Source organism: Ovis canadensis, chromosome 24, assembly GCF_042477335.2.
Source record: "Ovis canadensis isolate MfBH-ARS-UI-01 breed Bighorn chromosome 24, ARS-UI_OviCan_v2, whole genome shotgun sequence".
Classification (NCBI taxonomy): Eukaryota; Metazoa; Chordata; class Mammalia; order Artiodactyla; family Bovidae; genus Ovis; species Ovis canadensis.
In genome coordinates, this window is record NC_091268.1 from 44,088,074 (window position 1) to 44,104,996 (window position 16,923).

General features: G+C 43.7%; 1 protein-coding gene across 1 annotated transcript in view; it reads left to right on the forward strand.

The window, feature by feature from the left end:
- The window catches only part of CALN1 (calneuron 1), a 418,392-nt gene that overhangs the window by 230,390 nt on the left and 171,079 nt on the right, over positions 1–16,923 (forward strand). The window contains exon 4 of the mRNA XM_069570960.1: positions 7,488–7,600. Within this exon, the coding sequence (XP_069427061.1) occupies positions 7,488–7,600 (113 nt within the window). The remainder of the gene's footprint in view (positions 1–7,487; positions 7,601–16,923) is intronic.

Here is a 16,923-nt window from a genome sequence, read left to right on the forward strand (position 1 = left end):
ACTGGGTGGAGTTGGTGGATGGGGTGATGCTCTCTCTCCCCACTTGGACACTTCCCACTGACTCTGCATCAGGAACAAGCAGGGCTTATCTTGTTCTGTTCCCTTCCCATAGGAGTCCTTGTTCCAGCATGAAGGGAGGGTGGTTACTGCTCCAGTCACATGACATCCTTCCTGGGGTCCATGAGGTATTCAGGGTGCTTATCTCCTCTTTCAGCTTGCTAGAACCTCCCCTCCCTTATGGGTTAAGGGTTCTGTTGACTTTTAAGAAAGTGCACACCATGAGAGCTGCAAGTCAAGTTTTATTTGGGGCAAAATGAGGACTGTAGCTCAGGAGACAGCATTAAAGAGAGCCCCGAGAAACCACTCTGAGGAGACCAGGGGAAGAACTAAATACATAGGCTATATAGCTAGGATATATTGCAAGAAGGGGCTTCCCTGGTGGCTCAGCAGTAAAGAATCTGCCTGCCAATGCAGGAGATGGGTTTGATTCCAGGGCGGGAAGATCCCCTGGAGAAAGAAATGGCAACCCACTCCAGTATTCTTGCCTGGGAAATCCCATGGAAAGAGGGGCCTGGTGTGCTACAATCCATGGGGTCACAAAGAGTCTGACTCGACTTAGCATCTAAACAACAACAGGAATATTTCAATAAAGGGCAGGTTATCAGGAACATCAAAAGATTATTATTAATTGAAGAAAACCAGATATCTCGAGTTAAGGCATTTAGCACTTTTCCAAGTATGGGAAAATGCGAGTCTAAGCCCACTGAACTCATTCCTCAGGTATGCGCCGGAGCTATCTGGGGCAGTATCCTGTGTTCTCACATCCTGTGTTCCCTCAGGGCTCACCATAGGGAGGGCCTGCAGTCTAATGGCTGCTCGATGGCAGGTGTTCTTTTCAGCTCCGAATTTCCTCAGGGCTCACTGGCTCCTGTTGGAGGGCTGCAATTGCCATTGACTGTGATATCCTTGTTTATTGATATGGCAGGAAATATTCTTTTTCTCAGCTCACTCCTGAGCCATCGAGAATTTCCAAATTAGAGCCTCTGCTCCTACCGTGGTGCTGCCCTAGCTCAATGCTTTTAGGTCAGTCCCAGCCCCTACTTGATTCTGCCCTGGGTGATGGATTGCAGCCTCCTGGAGGGTAAGCCTGTGTCTGTTCATCCCTCTCTTGCCCCACCGTACACCTCACATCTCCGCTTTTGAAACTGAGTCAGTTGATTGGAACAGAGTCTCAAGCAGACATTTCTTCTTCCTCCCAAGCTATCTCCTCATTACCCTTCTTTACCCATCATTTTTTCTGAATATGCCTTTCCTTCCTTTTATTTCGCAGGGATTTTTATTGTTATTTTACCTCTTGGTGAAAGTTTCAGCTGGTTGGTCTTAACGAATGTCGTGCAGTCCTGGCCCTCCCGCAGCTTCTTGCCCTCGTTCAAGTTCATTACTCTGACTTACATAGCAGTGGGAAGCAATCAGATGCGGTCCTGGGCAGGTTAGCTTCCTGCCTGTCTTGCTAAGTGGATCATAATATTGGAAGCATGGGAGAGGTTAGGAATGAGTCCTTATTGGAGTGAGTTTCATTGTTTCACTCTGCACTTACTTGACAGTTAAAGATTTGTAAAATGATTTAACCAAATGAAGTTTTTGCATTTGGAGGTCGCTGCATTCTGTGAAGGGTCGGGGAGGGCTGTCTGGGAAGATGCCCAGTTTGTCTTTAGGGGACACGTGAATGCCAGCCTGATGTCTTTAGGGGACACATGAATGTCCCCTGCCTGATGTCACCCTGGCAGGCCTGGTGGAAGAGGGTGCCTATAGGTTTGTATGGGAGAGACCTAGATCCTCTGAGAACTGACCCTCCAAGGAGAATTACTGAGACCCTCATTGCAGGCAGAATGGCAATTTGGGGAACAAAGAGCTTTCAGACAGTGGTCATTTGTGTTAAAGCCTCTAAAGGCCATTTTCCCAGTTCCCACTAAATTCCTTCCTAAAAGCTCAGTAGGAAAACATATTATACTCTCAGACTTTGCAGAGAGGTGTGAACCTGAAACAGAAATTATACTGGGGCCTCTGACATAGAGTGAGGCTTTGCAACGTGGGGGTTAATATCAAGAGTTCCAAGCTGATCCCTCGGCAGGCATATACTAGCTGCCCAGCCTTGACCTAGCTCCTTTTAACCTCTTCTTGCTGAAGTTTTCTCAAGGGTAGAATGTGGAAGGGCAGAACCTATTCACAGTGTTGGGATGGAATCAAACACAATAATATATGTCGGACCTTGAGTTCAGAGTCTGGCATATAGCAAATGTTAAATCAATATTTCCTATTACTTATTATGACTCTTTTAAATGCTTAATAAAGGCCTCCAGCAGCTGACCTGAGACTTGATAACTAGACAAAAAGACAACTTAGATTTCAATTTGCCTCTTTGGGCCAGGAGCCACAGCACTCCCCAGCCAGCGAACGCTGGGGTCAGATGAATGAGCGTTCCTGACAGTGATACGTCACCTGGCCTCCTGAGAGGGAGCAAAAGCATAGGCAAGCGGCTGGGTTGGGAATCACTGCTCTGCTCCTCTGTGTGAGCTTCTGCAAGTTACTGAACCCCTCTGTGCATCAGTTTTCTCATCTGTAAAATGGGCTACTGACAGACTTCAGTGAGGTAGGCTGTGCAATGTCTTCCAGTGATGCCATGGCATTGTGAATGCTCAGTATGTTCGATGTTAAGATCATCACCAGACTTCCCAGACTTCGCCTCTGCCAGTGGCTAGTTTTTGTATAAGGAACTTAGGGAGGTATCTCTGAAATTGTACTCTTCTCAATACTCCTGAGATAGATGCAGGGTAGGGTGGGGTGAGGGGGACGTGTGGCCGGATTGCTAGGAGCAGCTTTGATAGCTTATGGGGTGTTCCCAGTCCTGTCTGTCCTTTAAACTAAGATCTGCTGAAGGGGACTTTTATTCAGTCTGCATCTGAATAGAATCTTATACTCCTGGCAAGACCAGTGCTGAGCTGTGCATGTGAGGGAGGAGCCTCTGTGTACTGCGCGTCTGCAGAAAACGTGCAATATGCGCATGCTCAGGAGCCAGAGCTGAAAAGATCCCGAGAGACGTAGAGAAAGTCAAAGAGGCATCCCTCTTATTTCTCCAACTATGGGCCCACAGAAATCTCCCTTGGCTCATTGATAATGGGGGAAAAAAAATGGAGGGAGGCCGTGGAGAATCACATTTTGACCAATAAAAAAATCTGAGGTTCCAAATGTCTTCTGCTTAGTAGCTAGAAACAAATTCTTCCATGAACCAGACCTCTCCTCCAACTAGCAGAAAGGCTCTGCCAAGTCCCCTGTGCCCCTGCACTGTAGCTGGCACCACCCTGGGGTTGCCCACCATGGCCCAAGCTCTTCCCTTCTGGTCAAGGATTTCGGTAGCAAAAAAGCTGCTCCCTTCACCGAGGTCAGGATATGGTTGGAAGCATCACTCCCATTTGTCAACTTTGAGGCTGACGTTCTCAGCCAAGGGCACCATCTGTGAGTGCTCCCTGATGACTTTGACCAGGGTTCTGTGTGGACTCCAGTTCCACATGCTGCTCTCCCATCACCTGGGTTGGGGGGAGGTTTCAGAGAGGTGGGTGATCACTCTCCTCTTACCTGAAAGATAGATTGTTTAGAAACAGCCTCATCCTCCTGGAGAAATATATATTGCACATACTCTGGACACCCCCACCCCCATTCCATTCAGCTCCCAAGTGAGAGTGGTGCCTACTACACCCTGGCCAGAAGCTTGTATGACCCAGCCCAGTGGATGTATTTTAGATAGGGTCTTATGAGGTCTTTGTAAAAGAATGATCTACACCCTCGAGCTTCTAAACCTTTATGAACCGTTGCCCTGGGTGACAGAAGGTTGGGATGATGCCCACTGTTACTAGACCAGCACCTCAGAAGGAGGTCCCTGGAAGGAGAACCATAGTACAGTAAGTCCCCTACATATGAACAGGTTTCGTTAGTAAGTCCAGTTTATTCTTAAGTCTAATTTGTTCACGGGTACCCAACCAACACAATCAGCTATATCATTACTATACTGTAATAGGTTTATAATACTTTCCACACAACTAATACATAAAAAACAAACACAAAAAAATAAAGAAAACATTTCTCATCTTATACTAGTACAGCACAACAGCTGGCATCCAGGGGCTGGCATCAAGGGTTACCAACTGGAGGAGGGACAGGAGGTGGGAGATGGTGGAACTGAAGGATTGTCAGCAATAGGAGACGGAGGGCAAGCTGCAATTTCACTCATGCCTGACATTGATGGAACAGGTTCTGGCTCCTTGCTGGAACTAGATGCACGTTTGCATCTTTGAAAGGTCACGACTTGACGATTGGCATGGAGGGGACTTCCTGTACTTGAGACATTATCTAGTCTAGTGTTTTTCAAACTACTTCCTCTTCCTTCTCTGCTTCTTCCTCTTGTCCTGCTCCTCCTTCTTGTTCTGCCACTCACCTGCTCAGGTGCCTTTTAAGACACTTGTTTCTCTAGTTGCCCCGACCCCATGGCATTTTAATAGCACAGATACAGTGTGCATATGTCTCTTTATGGACTGTGACCTTAGGAGGCCACTAATGATTGTGAGGCCTAAGATATTTTTTGTCCCCTAAGAATCACTTTCCATCTTACTGAAGGTGACACTTTTTCTCTCTTGAGAAAGCATCTTCTGGTCTGAGACTTTTTGGCCATCCAGCACCAGCTTTATGTTTATTTATTTATGGCTGCACTAGGTCTTCATTCGGAGAAGGCAGTGGCACCCCACTCCAGTACTCTTGCCTGGAAAATCCCATGGATGGAAGAGCCTGGTGGGCTACAGTCCATGCGGTTGCTAAGAGTTGGACACGACTGAGCGACTTCACTTTCACTTTTCACTTTCATGCATTGGAGAAGGAAATGGCAACCCACTCCAGTGTTCTTGCCTGGAGAATCCCAGGGACGGGGGAGCCTGGTGGGCTGCCGTCTATGGGGTCGCACAGAGTTGGACATGACTGAAGCGACTTAGCAGCAGCAGCAGCCCTTCGTTGCAGCACACAGGCTCTTCACTGATGCATGCAGGCTTTCTCTAGTTGTGGTGAGCAGAGGCTACACTCTGGTTGCAGCATGCAGGCTTCTCATTATGGTAGCTTCTCTTGTTGCAGAGCATGGATTCTAGGGCACTCCGGCTTCAGTAGTTGGCTCAGGGGCTTAGCTGCCCTGTGGCTTGTAGAATGTTAGTCCCCAGAGCTAGGATCCCATGTCCCCTGCACTGGCAGGCTGATTCTTAACCACTGGACTGCCAGGGAAGTCCCCAGTGCCAGGTTTGACTAACAGGAGCAACTTGGGGTGAGCAGCGGGTTAGTGCATGAATATAACAAGTGTGACTGTCCTAGCCTGGGAGCCATGTGGTGCTAACTCAGTGTGAATACCAGCAAGGCTGGGCCAGTCTCAGCTTCCTCCAGCTTTCTACTTTCACAAATACTGGATGATATATCTTTGGGTAAACATCCTGGACTGCATGTAAGGTAGTTTCCTCGCTTTGTTTTTTTCTTTAAAAGTGAAGTTATTAAGTGAAAAGGAACCAGCAGGACACAGCATCTTGAGTCCTGCTAGTCAGTATTGAGGATGAGCACACAGGGATGCATAAGAGAGCTCCTGTCTTCTCCACATCTCTGCCAGCATTGAACAGTATTCTTTTAAGCAGTATTTGCTAGTTTGAAAGGCAAGATGCCAACTTGTTGTCAGCTGATGATGACCAGCCAGGGCGAAATTTTGGATCCTTTCATCCTGTTGACTGGTAAGAAGTACATCCCTTTCTCAGTAGTCCTTGGACTGCCCCACCCCGTTTGGTGGCTCAGTCTTCCCTTTCCCACTGACTTGTCATGCTTCTCCTATCCTCTTGGAAGTTTTATCTACACTGGGATCTGTTCCTGGACTGTCTCTTTCCAAATTATTGACATCTTGATGATGACATCTGCTTGAATTTTGGAAGTAGGTTTTCAGCAAAGGCTCATGGAAGGCTATTACACTCTGGGAGTGGACTGATATGTCTGCACTTTGGCAAGCTTGTATGCAGCCACCCGGGCTGTCTTTTTCACCTGGGGCCAAGGTGTGGTGACTCTTGGTGGAGACACCCTCCCAAGCAGTCCGTGCAGAATGCCACACTGATGAATCCTGGGGGCTCAGACCCTGAAGGTCTGCTTTTGTCTAAGTTGGCCTAAGTTCACTTGGCCAGTGTCAGCTCTAGCATGGAAGTTCCAATACATGTTGAACTGAGCAAAGAAAGTGCAAACAAGGGATATCATTCATTCTCTAAGGGCACTTTGAATGCCCACCATGGTGTCAAATATAGAGACATTTCAGGCTGGGTCCTTGGCCTTGCAGAGCTTACAATCTAGGTGAGAGAAAGGCATGCACATTAGTGCTGAGATAGAGGGTAATCAGTTCTAAACAGATGCACATTAAGTTAGTAGGAGAAACAGAAGTTTGCCCAACTCTGTCTAGTGAGATGAGAAAGGGTCAGGAAAAATATCAAAAGAGAACATGATATTTCAGCTTCATCTTATGAAACAAGTTAGAGATCACCCGGTAGACAAATGGAGGGAACAGTGTGGACAGAGCTGTGTCTGGAGCTCTGAAATAGCATGGCATCTTGTGCAGAGGTGGGGAGCAAAAGGTATCAAAAGGCATAGTGGGACTTGAGGCAGGTGGGTTCTGAGGTGGTTTCCTTATTTTTGGTCAAAGATGCCATTGAAGTTTTAAAAGCAGGATCAGATAGGCTTTGGGAGAAGTAAACTCAACTGTGTGGAAGAGAGTGTGGAGGTGAGAATGTGAGGACAAAATCATTTTACTAGTAATACTGTAATTATTATTAGAACATTCATTCTTGGAAGCATTTTCCTACCACAATGTTTTTGGAACTGGACTAGCAATTGAATTGATGAAGAAGGTAGAGCAGCTACAGATATTTAACAAGTGAAATCAGTAAGACTTGATGACTAAATTTATGTGTGACTGACCAGTATGAAGGAAGAGATTGGGATAAAGGTGTGATTTCTCTCCTGTACAGCTAGGCAACTTGGGGTCCAGCAATTACAGTACCTGTGAGGTTGTGGGAGGTGTTGGTTGAGATTTAGACATAAATACTAACAAACGATTAGGGATAGGTGGTATTGGAGGTACTAATTGTTGCCAGTTTCTCGGCTGTCTTTGGTATTTTAAGAGTGTTGCACAGTTTTCAGAAATGGTTCCAGCTCTTCATTGATCAAGGTCATGCTGTGGAGAAAAGGATGTAGATGTTTATTTCATGTTTATTTTATTCATCTACTCCCAGATGTTTATTTCATTATTTCAAATTATTCCATGATTTTATTTCACAGAGATGTTTATTTCATATTTCCAGTGAAATAATGAAATAAACATTGGGTAGGTCAATTTCAGCTACTTCTCAACTCATACTTATATCTTCTCCTTCCAGGGGATGGCCAGGTGGATTTTGATGAATTCATGACCATTCTTGGCCCCAAACTGGTGTCTTCAGAAGGTCGCGATGGTTTTCTTGGAAACACAATAGACAGCATATTCTGGCAGGTGAGTTAAGATTTTGTTTAAAGATTAGATTTGATAGTAAACATGGGTTTGGGACTCACATTTGACTGTGAATTCTTGAGCTTCTGTTCAGCATGTGAAGCTCTCTTCTGGGCTCGACTGACATACATTTCTTGAACTGGACAACTAAGTTGAGATCATACTAGGTCCCCTGAAAACAGGTATCAAAACTATACTCATTTAAGTCTTGGAAGAGTGAAATATCTCCCTATTTATTCCTTATTTCAAAAATAGTTTTACATTTTGGAGAAATGAGATTCCTCCTCTTCTGGTTCACAAAAGCTTTTTTCCTGGAGACACTTGCTAAGCTGCTAAGTCACTTCAGTCATCTGAAGTCGTCCGTGGGACCCCATAGACAGAAGCCCACCAGGTTCCCCCGTCCCTGGGATTCTCCAGGCAAGAACACTGGAGTGGGTTGCCATTTCCTTCTCCGATGCATGAAAGTGAAAAGTGAAAGGGAAGTCGCTCAGTCGTGTCCGACTCTTAGAGACCCCATGGACTGCAGCCTACCAGTCTCCTCCATCCATGGGATTTTCCAGGCAAGAGGACTGGAGTGGGGTGCCAGTGCCTTCTCCGTGGAGACACTTAGGAAGGACATATTGGTATTACCTGTGCTCACTGCCATTCCCGGTTCAGGAGGTCCTGGCTGAAAGGATGATATGATTGCCTTGTGTGTTTGGATCCTATCTCTCAAGAGGACAGAATGGTTTTATCTCAAAATTTGTATTTGATACTTCTCAATTTGCTTCTGTTTCTATCTACAAGCTGTCTTAGAAATTCCAAGTAACAATGACCTTTGAACTATTTTGATGTGCTATAAGTCATTTCTTTATATTCTTTAATTTTAAAATGTGAATATTATTTTGTGATTATGGAATTTGGGGAATGGCTCATCAATAATTACTTTTAAAATGTGAGTATAATTTGTCAAGTTAAATTGAATTATAGTTTAGACATGTAAAATACCATTCCAACACAGGGTGGTTTCTTTAATTTCTTGATGTGTTTTTTCCCTTAACCAACGAAACTTCTCTCATCTAGTTAAGGATTGCAGTTGGCAGTGTACCTCTAGTCTGAATCTGCTATCATCTTGCATACAACCAACAAGTACTTAGTAAGAACTTGTTACTTACCCTGTAGTCTAACAGTCACTATGGGCTTTACAAAAGATGTTTAAGACAGTCCTTCACAGAGAATAGAGTGGTGGTTGCTAAGGGGAAGGAGGGTGGGAGAGAGTTGGATTGGAAGTTTGGGATTAGCAGATGCAAACTGGTAAGGGGAGAATGGATAAACAACAAGGTCCTACTGTGTAGCACAGGGAACTATATTCAATACTCTATGATAAACCACAATAGAAAAGAATATGAAAAAGAATGTGTATATATATGTATAACTGAGTCACTTTGCTCTACAGCAGAAATTGACACAACACTGTAATTCAACTATACCTCAATCCTATTGGTTACAAAGCACGTCTGCATTCAGTGGAGGGAGAGGACCCCTCCCAGTGAATCCCCAGAGGAGGGGTCATTGAGGACCGCCTTGGAGACCGGCGACCACAACGGGGAGTGGGGCTGTAATTTGGCTTCAGCTTCCTGGCCTGACACTGCTGTCACGGCCTTTCATTTTCTTCAGGTTTTGGTTTCTCCCTATCTTAGAGGAAAACTGACCATGATGTTCTCTGTGTTCTGAGAAGTGAGCCCACCAGGCCCTAGGCTCACCTTGCAAATGAAGTCCGCTCTCCAGGGCTCACTCATTCCTGGCATTCTAGCCTACAGGGCCAAGGGGAGAAGAAAATCAAATGGGATTCTGCAAAAAGGGCTATTTATCAGTTAGTGCTCATCCCCAAAGTTTTGAGCCCCTGGCTCTTTGCGGGAAACTGGTATCAGTGAAGATGGAATTGATTGGCTACTAACACGAGGGCCGTGCCCCAGAGTGTCTGTCCTCCCTGGGTACTTAGTCTGGGTGTGAGGCTCACAGATTTCTTGGCTGCCAGTTCAGAACCTCTCTCTTATGTAGCAAATAGTAACCTGTGGAATTCTTATTGTCTTCTCCTTTATTCATCAAAGTCGTGTGCGTTGGCTGTTACTGCTGTGATGTAGTTGAGCAGAACTTGGTGTATGTTAGTGGTGGAGAGGAGAGGAGGGGAGAGAGGAGCTGAGAGGGCCAGATGCAGGGTGGGGGCGGGGGGGGGCTTTCATCCTCAACACTTCAACTCCATTGCAACTGCAGAGCAGCAGCATCCTCAAAGTCACTTTATTCTGCCAGTCACCCGCACCACACACCACGAGGCCACTTGTACCCAAGAAGGTGTCTAATGCAACAGATGCTCCCATGCTGTGAAGCATCTGCATCTCGGGTTCACCTGAGTCCCCACAACAGCCCCTCATCTTTCCTCCTCCATGACCTCCAGCGCTGTGCACAGCTGTGTTCTGCCATGAGCTCGCAGACTGTGGTAATGACCAAATGGCAGAGGTAATGGCCAGCATCACGGGAGATCGTGCAGCTCTGGCGATCTAGGTCCAACCACCACTTCTGTTAAACTCTTCTCCCTTTAAAGAGAGAGAGATGAGTCCCACCCTTAGCTAGGAGAGGAGCCAGTGGTGTCTTACCATCGGGACTTACCTGTACCTGTAGAAGGTACAGGTAGAACACCTTGGCGCCTTGGCTCACATTTTTATCTTACATATAATCAAACTTCACTAAGACTTGACTAATTTACAGGTTTTTTTTGGGGGGGGGGGGCTGTGCTGGGTCTTATTGCAGCGCATTGGTTGAAGAGCACAAGTTCTAAATCACGTGGACTCAGTAGTTGCAAGCATATGGGCCTTAATTGCCCTGAGGCATGTGGGATCCTGGGCCCCTGATCAGGGATCAGACCTGAGTTCCCTGCATTTGCAAGGTGGACCCTTACTACTGGATCACCAGGGAAGTCCCTAATTTACAGTTTCTGATTTAAGAAATGAAATACATCAATATTTAAGCAAATGGATCTGTTCAGTGGATGGCATTGGATGTGTGGGAACAGGTTTGGGGCTGGAGGTTAAGAACAAAGAAACTCACAGAGCCTCCTGCTCTTTGTGCATGCTCCAGAGTGAGTTTTTACTTGCCTGTTTACAAATAGGTCTAGTTTATCTCACAGCTGTGTGCACAGGAAAGAAACACTCCAGAAAGCTCCAGGTACAATATGATGCCAAATCTTTTATGCATAAAAGAACTGGGGAAAATATGTCAGAGTATTGACAGTGACATTCCATATGTGATAGCATGATGAGTGATCATATCTTTCTGTATTTTTCAAAAGCTTGACAGTGGGCATGCATTACTTGTATAATCAGAAAAGGAAGATGAAAGGAAAGTAAATATAGTCCCCAGCTAGTCAAATAACTATGAAGTATCTACAATTTTTCATCTGTGAAACTAAATTATCTGCCCTGTGAGGTCGACCTTGGATAAAACTTGCAGGGAAAGCAAGTGAGACAGAAGAAATTATGTTCATTCACATGAGGTGTTTGTTGCATGTGACAAAGACCTAGAAAATACCAGGATTTTGACTTTTGTTCTTTTATGGATAACTTGCATTCCAGCAGGCAGAGTCGCTTCTTACATCAAATCTGGCACCAACAGAATGGTTCTCTCCTCAATATTTTGTCAACGTGCCACTCTATCAGAGTTTGGGATCCAAAGCTGCTGTTCTTAATCATCTTAGGAACCAAATAGCTTTCAGCAGCCATGCCTGTCACGAGGCCTGTTAGATTGACAGCGAATGCTTGAATCCCCAAAGCGATTTTACTGCCTGTGAAATATGGAGCATGGAAAACTCAGCAGAGGTTCTCAGAGTCTGCTTCCTGAACCAGCAGCATCAGCATCACCTGGGACATGTTAGATATGCAGACACCTGGACCCCACCCCAGAAGCACTGTATCAAAAACTCCAGGGTGGAGCTGGTATCTGGGTTCAATCCGCCCTCCGGGTGGCTCTGATGCTCGCCCAAGATTGAGAGCCACTGAGATTTCAGTGATCCTGGCACATGGGGCAGGCATCCAGTAAGGCTTACTGGTCTGTTTCAAACCTTGGTCATTTGGGTTTTTCCCTCATTTCCCATATTTATAAGTACCATTGGTCTTTAGTCCGTATAACAGTATACGTTTTAACTGTTTTAAAAGATGGAGGAATTACATGTCAATATGTAACTAATTTTCTAAGTAGGAATTGCCTTTCTAAGCATTGAAGCAACAGAAGAATCATAAATAAAAACTATTAAACTATTGAAAGCATGTTTCAGAAAGTAATTGGGAGACTTCTCTGGCAGTCCAGGGTTTGTTAAGACCCCCTGCTGCCAATGCAGGGGCACTGGGTTCTCTCACTGGTCAGGGAACTAGATCCCAGATGCCACAACTAAAGATCCTGCATGCTGCAACTAAGACCCAGCACAGCCAAATAAATAAAGAAAGAAATAGTTTAAAAAGTAATAGGAAAAAATACAGCAATAGACTAAGGTATATGTGGAGAGCATTTCTAAAACAATATGGAAACCTCTAGATATGATAATAGATGAGTGGGATAAGAAATAACAATTGATGGATACTTTACTTTAAAAAAACATTAAAACAGTTCTCCACCTCACTAGAAATCTAAGGGATATCTACTAAAATAGTAATTGGGTAAGTTTTCATCTATCAAGTTGGAAAAGAATAAAACATATAATAGTGCTGTCAAGAGTGAGAGAAAATGGGCAAACTCATAAACTACCAGTAGAAATGTAAATTTTAAAACTTTTTTGAAAACTATTTGGTGATGGTTTTCTACAACTTTTCCAACGTTAAACGCTATAATTAAAAATAATTCTACGTCTAAGACTATGTCATATGAAATTAGTTAGAGGTGTAGAAAAATGCGCTTAAAAAGATGGAATATTGTGCAATTTTAAAAAAATAATATTTTCACTCTACGATCTAGAGATTTTAATTTACAGTATAATTACATCCTTGTCCTACAACTATTGTATATCCATTTATATTCATACAGAGACTAAAACTGGGGAAAATGTAGTAATTCTGACAATACTAATTATTATGACTTGGAATAGAGGTGAATGTAAATTTTCTTTATCCTTGTATGTAGTTTCTGAAATTTCTACAATTAGGCCATAGGATCTACTCTGTTATTATTCAATGAAATTAACAAAATCACACTGTAAAACAGCTGTTTTCAGTGGCCAAAAAAAAAAAGTGTTAGACTTTCTAGTACAGGTATTCATTGCTATGGTAAATAAAGTACACAAAATTTACATGAGCGTTTAAAAGTTTATAATCAAAATGGTGACTGTCATCTGCCTGGAGGAAAAGAATTCAGGCAAAGCCTCTGAAGAAGCAATGGTCACCCCAAGCAGCTGGGTGGCTACTTGTTCCAGAAGCCACAGGAGACCTGAGGCCAGCTGCAGTTCCGCAATGTATCAGTCACCTTATATCCAGTTAGTATATCGAAAACTCACCTTTTACAAGAATGTCTGCATTGATTTCATAATCAGAAGAAAAATAATAAGTTGAAACTAATTTTAAATATCCCTTCTAAATAAATTCATGATGGGTTCTCAGCTTTGTGACTGGGTAGGGCTGATAGGTGACTTCAGGCAAAAAGAGGAAAAAGTCACTGGTCATATCCAGGAAACTCCTGGCACCAGTGACTTAATACTTATGTCCAGTGGAATCTTCCCATGTTACAGGTAAAGTTGTTTTCTTTAAGTCTAACACACAGGGTCTGTATGTAATATGAATATACTGTCGACCTCAGGAAAGCATAGAATTTTCATTCAAAGTTATCTAAAAGAGGACTGGGTCTAGTAAGGGTAATATCTTGCATTCACGTTCAGAGGGAAGAGAGAAAGAAACAAGGCAGGTGTGGAGCCAGTGGAGACTTCTTGGGGTCTGGCTGATGAATCCTCTAAAATCCACAATTCAGATCAATTCAGTCACTCACTCATGTCCAACTCTCTGTGACCCCATGGACTACAGCACCCTAGGCTTCCTTTTCTATCACCAACTCCTGGAGTCTACTCAAACTCATGTCCCTCGTGTCAGTGATGCCATCCAACCATCTAGGGAAAATCACTAGACCATTCAGGTATGACCTAAATCAAATCCCTTATGATTATCCAGTGGAAGGGACAAATAGATTCAAGGGATTAGACCTGAAGGAGTGCCTGAAGAACTATGGATGGAGGTTCGTGACATTGTACAGGAGGCAATGATCAAGACCATCCCCAAGAAAAAGAAATGCAAAAAGGCAAAATGGTTCTCTGAGGAGGCCTTACAAATAGCTGGGAAAAGAAGAGACGCAAAAGGCAAAGGGGAAAAAGAAAGGAATACCCATTTGAATGCAGAGTTCCAAAGAACAGCAAGGAGAGATAAGAAAGCCTTCCTCAGTTATCAATACAAAGAAATAGAGGAAAACAACAAAATGGGAAAGACTAGAGATCTCTTCAAGAAAATTAGAGATACCGAGGGAACATTTCATGCAAAGATGGGTTCAATAAAGGACAGAATGGACCTACCTAACAGAAGCAGAAGATATTAAGAAGAGATGGCAAAAATACACAGAAGAACTATACAAAAGAGATCTTCATGACCTAGATAACCATGATGGTGTGATCACTCACCTAGAGTGAGACATCCTGGAATGCGAAGTCAAGTGGGCCTTAGGAAGCATCATTATGAACAGAGCTAGTGGAGGTGATAGAACTCCAGGTGAATTATTTCAAAGCCTAAAAGATGATGCTGTGAAAGTGCTGCACTCAATATGCCAGCAAATTTGGAAAACTCCACAGTGCCCACAGGACTGGAAAAGGTCAGTGTTCATTCCCATCCCAAAGAAAGACAATGCCAATTCAGTTCAGTTCAGTTGCTCAGTCATGTCCGACTCTCTGCAACCTCATGAACTACAGCATGTCAGGCTTCCCTGTCCATCACCAACTCCCAGAGCTTACTCAAACTCATGTTCATTGAGTCAGTGATGCCATCCAACCATCTCATCCTCTACCATCCCCTTCTCCCACCTTCAATGTTTCCCAGCATCGGGGTCTTTTCAAATGAGTCATTTCTTTATATCAGGTGATCAAAATACTGGAGTTTCAGCTTCAGCATCAGTCCTTCCAATGAATGTTCAGGACTGATTTCCTTTAGGATGGACTGGTTGAATCTCCTTGCTGTCCAAGGGACTCTCAAGAGTCTTCTCCAACACCACAGTTCAAAAGCATCAATTCTTCGGCGCTCAGCCTTCTTTATATTCCAATTCTCACATCCATACATGACCACTGGAAAACCCAAAACTTTGACTAGACGGACCATTGTCAGCAAAGTAATGTCTCTGCTTTTTAATATATGCTGTTATATTGCTGTCTAGGTTGGTCATAACTTTTCTTCAAAGGAGCCTTTAATTTCATGGCTTCAGTCACCATCTGCAGTGATTTTGGAGCCCAAGAAAATAAAGTCTGTCACTGTTTCCATTGTTTCCCCATCTATTTGCCATGAAGTGATGGGACCAGATGCCATGATCTTAGTTTTCTGAATGTTGAGTTTTAAGCCAACTTTTTCCCTCTCCTCTTTCACTTTCATCAAGAGGCTCTTTTGTTCTTCTTTGCTTTCTGCCATAAGGGTGGTGTCACCTGCACATCTGAGATTATTGATAGTCCTCCCGGCAATCTTGATTCCAGCTTGTGCTTCCTCCAGCCCAGTGTTTCTCATGATGTACTCTGCATATAAGTTAAATAAGCAGGGTGACAATATACAGCCTTGATGTACTCCTTTTCCTATTTGGAACCAATCTGTTGTTCCATGTCCAGTTCTGACTGTTGCTTCCTGACCTGCATACAGATTTCTCAGGAGGCAGGTCAGGTGGTCTGGTATTCCCATCTCTTAAATAATTTTCCACAGTTTGTTGTGATCCACACAGTCAAAGGCTTTGGCATAGTCAATAAAGCAGAAGTAGATGTTTTTCTGAAACTCTCTTGCTTTTTCGATGATCCAGCGGATGTTGGAAATTTGATCTCTGGTTCCTCTGCCTTTTCTAAAAACAGCTTGAACATCTGGAGGTTCACGGTTCATGTACTGTTGAAGCCTGGCTTGGAGAATCTTGAGCATTATTTTGCTAGCGTGTGAGATGAGTGCAGTTGTGCAGTATATTTGAACATTCTTTGTTTGAACATCCTTTGGCATTGCCTCTCTTTGGGACTGGAGTGAAAACTGACCTTTTCCAGTCCTGTGGCCACTGCAGTTTTCCAAATCTGCTGGCATATTGAGTGCAGCACTTTCACAGCATCATCTTTTAGGATTTGAAATAGCTCAACTGGAATTCCATCTCCTCCACTAGCTCTCTTCATAGTGATGCTTCCTAAAGCCCACTTTACTTCACATTCCAGGATGTCTGGCTCTAGGTGAGTGATCACCTGGATGATTACCTGGGTCATGAAGATCTTTGTATAGTTCTTCTGGGTATTCTTGCCACCTCTACTTAATATCTTCTGCTTCTGTTAGGTCCATACTATTTCTGTCCTTTATAGTGCCCATCTTTGCATAAAATATTCCCCTCGTATCTCTAGTTTTCTTGAAGAGATCTCTAGTCTTTCCCATTCTATTGTTTTCCCCTATTTCTTTGCATTGATCTCTGAGGAAGGCTTTCTTATCTCCCCTTGCTATTCTTTGGATTTCTGCATTCAAATGGTTCTATCTTTCCTTTTCTCCTTTGCCTTTTGCTTCTCTTCTTTCCCCAGCTATTTGTAAGGCCTCCTCAGAGAACCATTTTGCCTTTTTGCATTTCTTTTTCTTGGGGATGGTCTTGATCACTGCCTCCTGTACAATGTGAAGAACCTCTGTCCATAGTTCTTCAGGCACTCTGTCTATCAGATCTAATCCCTTCAACCTATTTGTCATTTCCACTCCATAATCGTAAGGGATTTGATTTAGGTCATACCTGAATGGTCTAGTTGTTTTCCCTACTTTCTTCAGTTTAAGTCTGAATTGGGCAATAAGGAGTTCATAATCTGAGCCACAGTCCGCTTCCTCTCTTGTTTTTACTGACTTATAGAGCTTCTCCATCTTCAGCTGCAAAAAATATGATCAGTCTGATTTCGGTATTGACCATCTGGTGATGTCCATGTGTAGAGTCTTCTCTTGTGTTATTGGAAGAGGGTATTTGCTATGACCAGTGCATTCTCTTGGTGAAACTCTATTAACCCTTGCCCTGCTTCATTCTGTACTCCAAGGCCAAATTTGCTTGTTATTCCAGGTATCTCTTGACTCCATACTTTT